Consider the following 14,301-nt stretch of genomic DNA (forward strand, 5'->3'; position numbering starts at 1 on the left):
ATAGAGATTCATAATCTTATACTTATTCTCCTTCACTCTTCTCTATTGTCTGTACACTTCCTGGAGGAAGTGCAATTATTTTCAGGTTCACTTCCAGAGACAGATAGGAATTTTAATCTATCATGTCTCACGATAATCAGCTTCTCAGTGACATTCATGGTACTTGAAAATGACCAGGAATTCACAGACAAATATAAAGGACCCATTGTCACACTGCCAACTAGGGATGTGATGTGGGGTGACACTCAAGTTATTACAAGGAAAGAGTAACTCAGATATATGCATATTTCTCTTGAGCATGTGCCTTTGGTGATGTCTTTTATCCCCTGTGTAAGGCTGCCCTGCTTGAGTGCAGAAGTGAGCCTATGAGCAAAGAGGAAGTTTGATCTGCTTACGTTAGCAACAGTGCATCCATACAGGTCTGCCGCAATTTGAGACTTGCCTCCTCAGAGGAAAGAATTCATCTGAGAGGATAAGGCAGAGTGAGAGGCTGAGGCAAGTATTTGAACAAGAGTGAAAGTTTATTAAAAAGTTTCAGAACAGGAATGAAAGGAAGTACACTTGGAAGAAAGCCAAGTGGGCAACTTGACAGATTCAAGTGCCCTCTTTAATCTTTGACTTGGGTTTTATATGTTGGCATGCTTTGGGATTCGGGGGTGAGCGTTGTGTCCCTTCTTCCTGGATTTTTCCCTTAGGGTGGGCCATCCACATGCACAGTGGCCTGCCAGGACTTGGAAGGGGTCTCATGCACAATGTGTTTACTGAAGTTGTGCACATGCTCACTTGAGGCATTTTTCCTTTACAAGTTATGTGTTCCTAGAGGAAGGTCGTATACAAGTTAAACTCTACCATTTTGCATCTTATTGAGAAGAGTTGAACCCATTTGCCCAACTCCTGAGATTTTATCAGGAAGCTGCTTATCACCAGCTTTAGGTGTTTTCTATCTTTTGGGAGACTGACTTTCCCTGGTGCTGGCTGCAACCAATTACTGTTTTAGAGAAACAGTTTAACAGCTACCTAACCATCACCTGATGGTTGCCTTGCCTAACATTCCTGGTGGGGGACCCTTCTCCTTCCCTGCTTATGTTTTTCCAGCTAGGAAGGTTGAGCATACTCTAATAGTTAGTGGTCAATGGTAAAAGGTGATGGAGGGATTTAGCAGCTGGTGTAGCAAGAGCACTTAATTCAAAGAAGATATGTACATAATCCCTGTTGCTTTGCTGCTCAGTAGGAAGGGTGGGCTGAAGCAAGTAGGCAAGGATCTGAAACAAATGGGGATAAGAGTTGAAGATAATTTGGTTAAATGCCATAAACATCTCCATTATAGGCTTGGCATGGTGGCTCACACCTATAATCCTGGCACTTTGGGAAGCCAAGGCAGGCAGGTTACCTGAGATCAGGAGTTGAAGACCAACCTGGCCAACATGGTGAAACCCCGCCCCTGTTAAAAAACAATAATAATACAAAATTAGCTGGGCATGGTAGTGGGCGCCTGTAATTCCCAGCTACTTAGGAGGCTGAGACAGAAGAATTGCTTGAACCTGAGAGGCAGAGGTTGCAGTAAGCTGAGATCCTGCCATTGCCCTCCCTCCAGCAGCCTCGGCGACAAAGCGAAACTCTGTCTCAAAAAAAAAAAAAAAATAGAGACAGCAAGGAAAAGACATAGTTAATTAACTTTATTCACAAATAACTATGGTTTAATATTTGGAAGGTGTCAGAATTGTGAACACATTTCAAAAACCTAGCATTTTATTTAAGAGCTGACTTCGGAATTCAAAAAGGCAAACTATGTATTTGATTTTCATCTCATTGGCAGGTCCAGTTTCCCAAAACTCTAAATTGCCATGATGTATAGTGCATGTATTAAGTGATTTTAACATGTATATTGTTATTAATTCATCTGCTCAACTCACTGTGTAACCATAAAAATATTCTTTATGCTGTAGGGTGGAGTCTGTGGTTGTGAGAAGGGCTATACAGAGATCATGAGATCAAATGGTTTCCTGGATTACTGCATGAAAGTACCAGGCTCCGAGGACAAAAAAGCTGATGTGAAGAACCTTTCTGGGAAAAACAGACCTGTGAATTCAAAAATACATGATATTTTTAAAGGATGGTCTCTTCAACCACTTGATCCAGGTGAGTTTCTGTTGTGAGTAATAAATGAAAATTTTCTCATGGGAGGTCTATATTTTGACCACTTCTCATGATGGAAAGAATGGAGGGAAGGGGGAAAAGAAGAGAGAAGAAATAGGCAATATGGTATAGTTCAGGGTTTCTCAGATTTGAATATTGCATGATGCATGAGTTTCTTTAAGTGTACAGTATTTCATGAATGGTTGAACATAAGTCTCTCAACCCCAGTCTAAGAGACAATGAGTTAAGTAACAGAATAATATCCTTTGAAAATATCTTTTTTTTTTTTTTTTTTTTGTGAGAGGGTCTCACTCTGTCGCCCAGGCTGGAGTGCAGTGGCATAATACTGTATCATGGTGTATCACAGGGTTGCTAATAAGAGGTAGACCCTCTTTTCTGAACTAATATGAAAATATTTTCAACCTACATTATATAGTGAAAGAAAAAGTACAAATCAAAGTGCATGACATGCACCATTTGTGTCCTTTTAAGAAGTGCATAAATTGGTATGTGTGTGCTCAGCTGCTTGCATATGCAGAGAAAACCTAGAAAAATTCACCAGGAAACTGGTACACAGTGATAGCTACTGGATAGGGAATTGAGAGGGTGATGGGAAGGCTTATTTTTCACTGCGTATTTTTTAAAATAAGTTTTAGCCTATCTTTTATGTCCCTATAGAATATATTAATACTTTTTTAAAAGTAACATGGCTTAAAGGTTTTGTACCATCACATACCTCTAAACTGGGGATTTAAAAGCACTGGATCCTCCCATTGCACCAATCCAGGAGGTGTTATGGATGATAAGCTATAAGGAGCATTCTCACTCAGGAAAGAGTTTTTTGTTTTTCGAGAAATGTAAAAACTCAGAATAGGCCATTTCATCATTAGTGTTTCAAAGAGATTAGAATCAAAGCTTTGGTAAAAATTTTATGACCATAGAAAAATACCATTACTACATTGAACTTTATTCTAAAATCTGATTGAGGCTTGAAAGTGTCCTATAAGGAAAAACTATAATAGGTAGTTGTAATATAATTGAAAGTAATTGTGATTTTATTCAAAACAAATGTTGTTTACAATAGATTTTGATTGTTTTTCCTCCCATAGAAGTTTTTTTGAATAAGATACTGTTATGTGTATTTTGGACCTGTAGTTAATTACATTCGTGTAGCATAATGAATCTCTGTGTGTGTTTCTTTCAGAACTAAATGCAGTTCCTTTGGGATGCTGAGGCATTGCCTTTGTCAGTCCAATTCTAAGTTTAGTTAGCTGTATGCTCACATAAAATCAAGCAAAAAAAATTAGAGTGACAGAAACAACAAGTTTCTATAATATGTAGAAAAAACATATATTTGTGTTTATATATATACTCAAGCTTATATGGAATAAAAAGTAACATAATAGATTAAAATATATAGTTAATTCATTTTGTTAACTGTAGTAGATACCAGATCCAAAATAATGTGTACTTGTAGACACATGGTCATAATTTTACAGTAATTTGGTGAATTGATTAACTTGTTTCGTCATGTGGTTTTTGTTTGCCTAACATTATTCTGGAAGTAGAACCACTAAAAATGGTCATAGTAGTTTTCTTTCCATGTAAGGTTTTCTCTTAATTATAATTTTCTTTTTTCTTTTTATGTTGTCAAATATATTGCCATATTTTTGTCTATTGATATGGCTGTAAACACTTGAAATTCAAACTAGCCTACAAATTGACTGGATTTTATAAAATAATGATTGCTGGTGTTTGTTTGGTATTGTGAAAAAATTTGATTGACTATCTTATATTTTACATTTTCACTTTTTTTTCCTCATTTGAGAGCTATTACCTATGGGTATTTCCACTTATGCTTATGACCTATGAGTGTCTCAGAATTCAGATGAAAAGTAAAACATTCAGCAAAATAAACATTTTGGTGCCATGAAGTTACAACCTAATGCTTTTGAGAGTTCATTTGCTAAAAGTCAACAATAATGAAAACTGTTTATCTGTAAAAGTCCATTAAAAATGGCTCCATGTAATAACATTCTCAGATTTTTTTCACAGACATAATTTCTGGTAGGAAACCCATATTCCTGTGATGTTCTAAGAGAGAATCTTTTTAATTCCTGATTCTACCTGACAATTTACAGAGTATGTGAGGACATTACTAACTTCTACAGTTGAGTGCACAGTTGGCTAAGGTGCTGGTGTTCAAGTACAGAACTCATAGTCAGCTTGGGGTTGTTAGATCTAATGTTGCCCCGTCTCTCCAATGCTGCAGACTTCTGTATGCTAAGCTTCTTACGTTATCTCTATTTTAAACAGATGGCCGAGTAAAAATTTGGGTCTATGGCGTTTCAGGTGGCGCTTTTCTTATCATGATTTTCCTAGTATTTACTTCCTACCTTGTTTGGTAAGTACTAAGTAGTAAAAAGTATATATTCATATTTTTACAGATTTCATGTTATACTTAAAAGTATAAAAAAAAAAAATCAGTATCATTGACCAGTGTAACAGGATTCTTGAGGCCACAAATAATCTTCAACAGTAGAATGGCTGAGTAGTTGAAACAAGGAATCATTATCTTTTTTGTTCTCACTTGAGATAATATTTTTAAAATTTGGTATTTGAATAACATGAAAATCAATGGTCAGGACTTTTCCATTTTGGTGTTTTGATTTAGATCAGTAGTTTGCAGCCTTGACAATACACTGATGTCTCCTAGGGAATCATGCTTGATCTCACTCCCCAGAGATTCTGATTTAATTAGTCCTGGGTGTGGCCAGGTCATCTGGGTATTTAGTAGCTTCTCATGTAATTCTAATCTGTGGTCCAGGTTAAGAAAATTACTGTAGATAATTTTAGTTCTTAAATATTGAATGGTTAGGTTAAACTGATCAGTTGGTTCAGGCAACCTGTAAGCACATTTTAAAGATTAGAGCAAGTTGTTTTACTATATTTACCAGCTATGGGACAAAATTTAATTGATGGCCAATTCCAAAAAAAAGCATTTTGTAAAGTGACTAGTTCCTGAGAATTTATTGTTCTCAGAAAATAATGACTAGTTTATCATACAGAATATATGTTAGTTGATGCACTGCTCTTGAAACCAGACAGAATTAAATGCACTTGACTCTTGAACAATATGAGGATTAGGGGTGCCAACTTTCCCACGCAGTTGAAAATTCAAATATAATTTCTGACTCCTCCAAAACTTGACTACTAAAGGCCCACTTTTGACCAGAAGCTCTACCAATAACATGGTCAAATAACACATTTTCTATGCTATGTGAATTATATACTGTATTCTTACAATAAGGTAAGCTAGAGAAAAGAAAATATAATTAAGAAAATCATAAAAAATGGAAAATATATTTACTATTCACTAAGTAGTTATGGATTATCATGAAGGTCTTCATCCTCATCATCTTCATACTGACTAGGCTAAGGAGAAGGAGGAAGAAAGGGGGGTTAGCCTTGTTGTCTCGGGGTGGCAGAGGTGGAAGAAAATCTGCATATAAGTTGATACAGTTCAAACCTGTGTTGTTCAAGGGTCAGCTGTAGATTTTAATATTTTCAAGTGTGCTGAGAATATTTTATCGGCTTTCTGAGCAGAAGTTTCAATGTATTTTTTTATTTTCATGAGCTCAAAGTGTTACTTCACTTTTTTCTCCTAGTAAAGATATTTATCTTCATCATCTGTCTCAGAGACTATTTTTCTGAGGATTTTTACCCAAGTTTTAATCTTGATTCAAATTCAGCCATTGTCTATTTAGCCTCAAATTGTGTTTCCAAGGCTACACAGATTTTTAAATCTTTTGTCTTGGTGAGTGAAAGTTGGTAAAGAAAATAAGATGACTTTAATTCTTTCTGCCACCTATGGTGTTAGAAATTGAATCCCTAGAAATTAGATTTGTATCCAACTAACATTTCCCTGTTGTTGTAGTGAAAAGTGTTATCTTCAGTTGGTCATTCATCCTAGAACCAATTTTTTTTTTTTTTACTTTTTTTAATGCAAATTGATGAGTTTGGTTAGTATTGTCTAGATCTACTCTAAATGAGCAAATGTGAATTTGAAAGCTTTGCATGAGGTTTAGAAGAATAAGAAGCTTTCACCACCAGAAAAGATTAAAACAAGGGGGAAATTTCTTAAATTGCAGCAAAAGACATGAAGGTTTGGCTGATAGGAAACTGCTTTCAAAGCAATCAGTAGGGTAACACAGCGTAAGCTAATTGGAGAGTGTATCAGTCTGTAACTTATATGAATTCTAGCTGTTAGTAGCCACATCCCCAAATCCAGATTCTATGGTTCCCTTTTCCCTTAAATATTAAAAAGATTAAAAATTAACATGTAGTAACACATATATTTTGCCTTTTGATTTTTCTCCATTCCCTTCAACCTAAAAATGTGTTAATCATAATCTATTCCTTTGACAACACATATTTATTAAGGCCCCTTTCTGCATGACTCTAGGCACTAGGAATTAATTAGGTACATCATTGAATTCTCTTAACAAACCAATTTCTAGAAAATTTATATATATATATATATATATATATATATATATATATTCATGGGGTACAAGTGCGGTTTTGCTACATCAATATATTGCTTTCTGGTGAATTTTTAAATATAAAATATCAATAAAATTTCTCTTTTCAGTAGCCAAATTACATATTTATGCATGTTATTTTTCATAGCTCTTTTATATAAAATATCAATAAAATTTCTCTTTATTTTTCAGTAGCCAAAATACATAAATATTTATGCACATTATTTTTCATAGCTGTTTTCTTCATCCCCAATGCCTGCCTTTAATAGTGTCCCTCTGGAAGTAGCACTCATATTTGGACCTGTTACACATTCTCCCATCTGCAGTCTACAGCGAGATTCAGCTTTCTGAAACTTAGCTCCAGGGATCAGACCTCTCCTACTCACACATGAGCCCTGGCTTCCCACAGATAGCAAAACTAAAGTCATATTTTGGCTGCTTCACCAGTTGACTAAAGTCTTCCACAGCTGGAGCCCAAACGGCTCTTTCAAACCTATCTTCTACTAATTCCCTATGCCCTATACAGGCTGGTGTGTTGTATAGGTCAAAACACATTTAAGTCTTCATTTTCTAACTATGAAAAATTTAAAAAACAGAAAAAAAATTGACTTTTTAAATAAACTTTTAGATTTAGATAATAAATTGTCTATGCTAATATTTAATCAATTTGCAAATTATACAGTTCCATTTATTATCTTATATCATATATAAATACAGTATTTGATTATATACAATGTTCGTTTTCTCTAATTTTATATTCATAACACAGTTTTATTCAATGTCTCCATCTATCTTTCAGATGAGTCACTCTTATCACTGCTTTAGTCTTTCTTTTCACAGTTTGCTTCAGTATCAAGTTTAGTATATTTACTTTCACCCAAGTTGTCTGAGATATAGCATTTCTTTGGATCTCTTTATGCTACTCTTTCAGAGGTTTTATCCTAGCATCCAAGCGCCTATCTGCATATATTAGGGAAGATGACCATTTTACTTGTCCTGTGTGTATGTATATTATTTTCATTTTTTAAAAAGCTATTTGTATAACAAATGCAGACCCTCATTATATAAAAGATTTTATAATCATTGAATATGACTATAACCTCTTTCTTAAAGATAATTTTTAGGAGAAATAATTTTACATTAGAGTACTATATTAGTCTATTGTCATACTGCTATGAAGAAATAGCTGTGACTGGATAATTTATAAAGGAAAGTGATTCAATTGACTCAGAGTTCTGCATGGCTAGGGGGGCCTCAGGAAACTTACAATCATGGCTGAAGGCAAAGGAGAAACAGGCACCTTCTTCACAGGGTGGCAGTATGAAATGAGTGCTGAGGGTAGGGAAAGAGCCCCTTATAAAGCCATCAAATCTTGAGAGAACTCACTCACTATCATGAGAGTGGCATGGCCATGATTCAACTACCTCTACCTAGATGCTCCCTTGACACATGGGGATTATGGGGTTTATGGAGTTTGCAATTCAAGGTGAGATTTGGGTGAGGACACAAAGCCTAACCATATCAGGCACTTAGAGTACTGCCCTGCTAATTTCCCAAGGAGGTTTTCTTCTTCTGTGGCTTACTCCTTGTATCCCATTGCTAGCTATTGGTAATCTACCTGTTTATTCATCCCAAAACTCAAATACCAACATTTTTCTTTTTTAACAGTCTGAAATAAATCGTTCATGTCTCTTTTCCTGTGGCATTTCCCCCATGCTAATATTGCAGTTATTTATATAAACATCTTCCTCCTCTATCAAACTCCAGAGAGTTTGGGTGGAGAGAGGTAATGACTATGCTTTACGGAATGTTTTAAAGCATGAGTTTGGTCAAGATTTATTGAGCAAATAAATAAATGGATGAATAAAGGAGTGTATTAGTAAAAATTAATTTATTGCCAGTGGTTTTTAGAAAAATAGTCTAGGAAAAAAAGCTAATATGTCAAACATTATATACATTGCTTATTAAATCATAATAATCCAAGGATGTGTTGCTATTGCCATCCCTATTTTAAAAAGTAATTGATCCTTAGGTTATATAATTTTCCTGAGGTCACCTGCATGGTAGAATCAACCCCAGGTTTGCCTACCCTTAGAGTGTATGCTGGTCTTTGAGTCTTCGTGTTTTCTTTCCCTTGAGTAATCCCCAAAACTCTTTAGACTCAACGTAATGCCTATAGCTTCCACATTTCCTAGAGGCTCCTTGTTTCACAGGTAAAGTAAGCTGTAGACCTGGTACAGACCTATTGATATAAAAACACATACCATTTGCTGTTACATATGAGTCGCCTAAAGAAACCCAAATAGATATTTTCATAGCATCTAATTCTATTAAATGGATTGCAGAAGAGTTAGAGGATGACAGTTTTAGAGATTTTATATTTTTGCCAAAAATAGAAGCCTTAGGACAAGAGAACTGCTATAATATGCCAGGTCTTTGGTGTATACTTCAGATGAAAGCAATTTATAATAAAACTTGAAAATGCTTCTGAGAAAATATCAAAAAATAGTCTTCTTAAAGACTACTTCTTTCAAATACTAGCCTTTGAACATCTACCATTAGTGTTTGGAGTTTCAGAAATATTATTGATGCCCCTAATCCCCTGGCAGTAAATATCCATGAGGCAATTTAAGGGGGATGACCACTGGATGAGCTTACTGTTAACCGAGATGTAGCATCTGGAAGTTACGCCCAATAATGATGTCCATTCTGCCTTGCCCAGCATGGTTCTGTAATGCACTCTCATTCTTCCTAAGTTTGAGTGGTGCTTGTACCTACAAAGGCTGGCCTCCCACAAATGGCTGCCAAAACAAAAGATGGTGTGCTGCTTTCATCAAACTAGTTAATTTCTCCTGGCCTGAGAATGAGTCCTTGCTGGAAAGTGCCAGAGGCTTGCTTGTCAGTCCACAATGAGCTCACTTTTCTGGCTTAATGCATTTTTATCCTTTGCTAAAATGCAAATGACCCTAAAAGAGGTTGCTTCAAAATGTGTCTGCCTGTGATCTTTCACAGCCAGGATTGCAAAATGGTTTTATGCTTTGTGCCAACTCTGAAAGTGGCTATGGCTGTCAAGAGTGCTCCATTAGGAAGAATGATGAGGCTACACCTCAGCTTAACAGGAGAGAATAGAGTGATGGATTAGAGATGTCCACCTGGGCACAGGATGACTGGTGGTGTTGGTGGCCTATGTGCCAGGCATTTTTGGGTCCTGATTTAGTGTGGGAGGGAGGTGATCATACCGTTTCTGAAACCAGAGTGGAGCAGAAAACAATGAGAAATAAACTTACTTCTAAAGGAAAAAGTGGATAGTGTAGGGAGAAAGGAAAGCAAACTAGATGCTATAAAGACAAGCCTCCTACTTGCTGGCCTCCTCAATATTCGCCTTGCTGAGTGCAGTCTTGCCACTCAGCTTCTCCTTCTGGGGTTCTTTTTTACTGGCCAGAAAGCCTTGCAACACCCCTGCTATGCAGCAAAGTACTACCACATTCAGTGGTCCAGAGATTAACATTTGAGAGGAGGCTGATCTGTTCTAAGCCATAAAACTTCTCAGATCTCATGCATTCATAGTTGTGATTTTAGTATCTGGCAATTGGGAGGTTGCACAATATGAAAAGATGCATGATAAATGAGGTCCTAATCCCAGTAATCCCCAGCACTCTCCATGGCCCACAAAGGTCCAAAGGCATGCCTATTAGTAGCCCCCACTTTCCTTCAGAGGTAGCCATGGTGTATGTGATTCCAAATTTGGTAAGTGGTATAAACACAATTGTGTAAATTTTGAGTAGAATATTCTAAGCCTGGATCACAGAGGCTGGCCAAGTTGACTTGTCTCCCAGGTGGTAGTATTGGCTCTTTATAGAAATATGACCACCTCTAGCCTTTCTCCTGGCTTCCTGTTCTCAACTCCCTGGTGCTCGAGATTCTCTAATTTCTCTTTGTCCAGTGGCCTTTAGCAAATTCCAATTAAGGGCAGACTACCGAAATCTCTGTTTGGGAAGCACCTACATTTCTTACCCCCTCTTCTTCTTTGCTCCCTCCCCCCACGAAAAAGAAAACCAAGGGAGGTGGGAGGGAGAAGACTCCTGCTATCATTTCACATGAACTTCCTTGTACTCTTTTTTGCCATTAAGACAACCCACCACCACCACCACCATCAGGGTGGATTTATAGTCACATTCAGATTGCCTCAACCTCTGGTGGGTGTGTGATTTCTTAGCACCTTTAAATGCCATGGAGTAGTATGCCCAGGACTCCGTTTCAAGTGGGGTTCATGCCAGAGCCTGGGCCCATCAGTCTAGAGTCACTGGAACATACTTATACATGAATACAGATAAAGTTAAATTGGATGTTATTCAGATAATTATGTAATACCCTTTTGAGCATTGGAGATGACCTGGAAAGCAGAAAATTGAAGGCGAAGACTCCCTCTGGAGAAAATTCTGAATCATGTTTTTGGGTCTCCACAGCTTCCCTGGCTGGAAGTTGTTCGCCTGCAGCCATCCCTTCCCAGCACTCAGTATATCCTCAATGAGCACCTGCTGCATGCCAGGTGCCAGGATGAGGGACACCGGGAGAATCTGCACTTCCTTTTAGGGGTTCTGCCAAAACCATTTTTAATTTATTTCTTTAACTTCTATGATTTGCTTCAAACATCAATCAAAAAATTAATTTTACTCCTTAAATTAAAACTTGCGCAATTTAAACTAGGAGTTTCTCCCTGCAACCACTTTAATTTTATCAATTTTTTATTGCAGTAAAGTTCACATAACATAAAGTTCTCCATTTTAGCCATTAAGTGAAAGAAGCCAGAGACAAAAGGCCACATACGGTATGATTCCATTTATATGAGATATCAAAATCTATCAGGGAAGGAAGTTGATTGATGAGTGGTTGCCAAGGGCTGAGAGCAGGGGGTAGTGGGGGAGAGATTGCTTGGAGGAGAGCAGAGTTGCCTTTTGGCATGATGAAAATGTTCTGGAGCTAGATAATGGTGATGGTGGACATGCTGTGACTGTGTCAAATGCCACTGAATTGTGCAGATTAAAATCTTTGTTTTTAAATTAGATACACTCAGAATATAAAACATAATTCATATGTGCAGACAAAAAAATGTCATTTTTCTCCAAGTGCCAAATGAATGCCATATATATACAGAGAGTGTGGTGTAAAGGTTAAAAGCTCAGGTCTGTGTGTTAGATTTGTTTAGAATGCATGCTCTACCACTCACTTAGTGACCTGAGGGGAGGTAAACAACCTCGGTAGTCCTTCTCTGTAAAGTAGCAATAATCCTAATGCCTCCCTTGCAGGATTTCTCTGTGATGTTTTGAGAGATTTTGTGTAAAACGTTCAGCACGGAGCTTGGTACTTAGTATATATCCAATAAGCAATAGATACTAATATAAAATAAAAGCATGGAAGGCTGGAGACAGGGAGAGAGATGAACCCAGGCTGTGTAGGCAGGGTGAGGCAAAGGCCCTGAGGAGGGAGGGTAAGTGTGGCGGAGGTGAGAGCAGTGAGTGGCAGAATTAAAGGTTACAAGCATTTATAAATACAAGTTGAGATTTGCCCATACGAAGAAACAAGAAGTGTACTGCAGGGTGTTCTGCCCCATGTCTGGGGCATCGCTGTATGATTTGGAAATGTTGTTCAACTTAAGCTTTCCTTTCCATGAGAAGGAAAAGCAGCCTTTACTGACCTGGAGAAGTTGTGGACTTCAAGTAAAGCAGAAACCAGGTGAGAATGGCTTTGCATGGAATAGAATTGGTGAAATTTTCTTGACACACTCTGGCATCTTGGCAGCTAAATGTCAGGTTCCAGGTCAAGGTAGAAGTGTGTTTACTTAAAAACAAGACCAGGGTGAGGCGTGGCTGCTCCAGCCACTTATGATGTTGAGCATCTGTGATGTGAAGGTCATAGTAGTTTAAAAATGAGTGAGCAGCAGACATCCCTGTTGTATATCAACAAGAACGTAGAAGGAGAACAGCCCTGCTACTAAGTTCCTTCATTCCACTAAACCAGTTTTAAAATTGTGTAAGATGAGGACTTCTTAACAGAAGGGTAAAGTATTCAGTATTCACAAAAGGAAACCCGCACATCCAGAGAAATGAATCTTTTTGTCATTTCACCACTTGAATTTCTATTTCAAAATTGTCTTTGGCAGATGAAACGGAGCTCTATGAACTTGCTTTATCTGAGGAATTTTTTTCCCTTTGCAGCAAGAAGCCAAAAGCACATCAAAGCACACCTCCCCAACAGAAGCCTCTGACCTTAGCCTACGATGGAGACTTAGACATGTGACCTGAAAAAGAAATCCAAATGTAGACATCAACTGCCTTAACTGCTTTCTCTTTTGTAGCTCTCAGACTTCTCAGTTTTTTGAGGAATCTCATGATGTGATATATTGGGCAGAATACAAATATTGCAAAAGTAATATTGCCTCCACTTCATTTGGACATGGAGTCAAGGATTATTAGGTCTGCCATTTTGTTTTCAAGTTGTTTGCGGGTGTGAGTGTTTTATTTTTTGGTTTTCCCAAGGGACCTGAAAACCCTTCTCTTCCTGTTTGGAACTGGGAGGAAGAAAACACGATGGAATTTCCACAGACTTGAGTAAACTTGATCTTCAGCAGCATAATGACAATCCAGAGGAAAGTCCAATCAAGGCATTTACTGTAAATGATGAGTCTGACACTGCATTGTTACGCACTATATTAGTGCAAAGTCTTTATTCTTCCCATACTTCAACACTGAGTTTTCTAGAGTTTACATTGGTTTAAAGACTTTCAAATTGGATTGCCTATTTTCATGAACACAGAGAGAATGGATTACCATTTCAAAAATTCTCTGAGTTTTTAACCTTTAAATATTGTATTTTATTTTATAGCCAGGGGATGATGGCAATTCATGGGTTGCAGCTATTGAAAATAACAGAGTGTGTGTAATTGCTGAACTAAATGAAAGCTAGGTTATTTTTTAAGGGAATGTGTACTGAATGTTAGGATGTACAAATGAAATAGGTGGCTAAGTTGGAGAATGAGGTATATTATTTGGTTACTAAAACTGTATTTTAACAGAAACTTAGCCATGTAGATATAGCATTAACCACACACAGTTGTAATTCAGTTTAATGATGACAAACTCTGCTTTTGTAATTTCAATTTTCTTATCTAAATATTTATAAATTCTTTTTTTGAATTTAATTATCTGACCTCATTTAATATACATCGAGCACCAATCCTGTTTGTAGAAAGTCTTGCTTTTATAAGGTTTCAATAATATCTAAAACAACACATTAAAAAACTGAGACCGTTTTATGAAGATAATTGTTTGTAATCATAGGTGTTGAAAGTAAAAAGGTGCCATCTTGTGGTATTGACTTGTATTTATAACAAATAAACTGCTCAAGAGACTGCAGTGTTGGCTGTTCTAGATTTATTCACTTCTGAAGTGCCTTGTCCTTGATTTGACAAAAAGAGTGTTAATATCAATTTTTGTCAGTGTTTTAGGGGTTGACAGCTGCTATCACTGACAGAAAAAAAGAAATCTTACCCCTCCACACTATCAGGCGTACTAGGAAACAGCACCAGTCACAATGACATAGAGTAGCGTTTAGGGAACATATA

General features: G+C 37.0%; 1 protein-coding gene across 2 annotated transcripts in view; it reads left to right on the forward strand.

Moving 5' to 3' along the window:
• Window positions 1-14,087, forward strand: part of THSD7B (thrombospondin type 1 domain containing 7B) — an 835,144-nt gene extending 821,057 nt beyond the window's left edge. For both annotated transcript variants that reach the window (XM_032286329.1, XM_032286330.1), the window contains 3 exons: window positions 1,947-2,139; window positions 4,453-4,540; window positions 12,896-14,087. In XM_032286329.1, coding sequence (XP_032142220.1) covers window positions 1,947-2,139; window positions 4,453-4,540; window positions 12,896-12,977 — 363 coding nt within the window. In that variant the 3' untranslated portion in view covers window positions 12,978-14,087. The remainder of the gene's footprint in view (window positions 1-1,946; window positions 2,140-4,452; window positions 4,541-12,895) is intronic.
• The last annotated feature ends 214 nt before the right edge of the window (window positions 14,088-14,301 follow it).

The sequence above is a fragment of the Sapajus apella genome, unplaced genomic scaffold (assembly GCF_009761245.1).
Source record: "Sapajus apella isolate SASKATOON/1434 unplaced genomic scaffold, GSC_monkey_1.0 scaffold18, whole genome shotgun sequence".
Taxonomy (NCBI): Eukaryota; Metazoa; Chordata; class Mammalia; order Primates; family Cebidae; genus Sapajus; species Sapajus apella.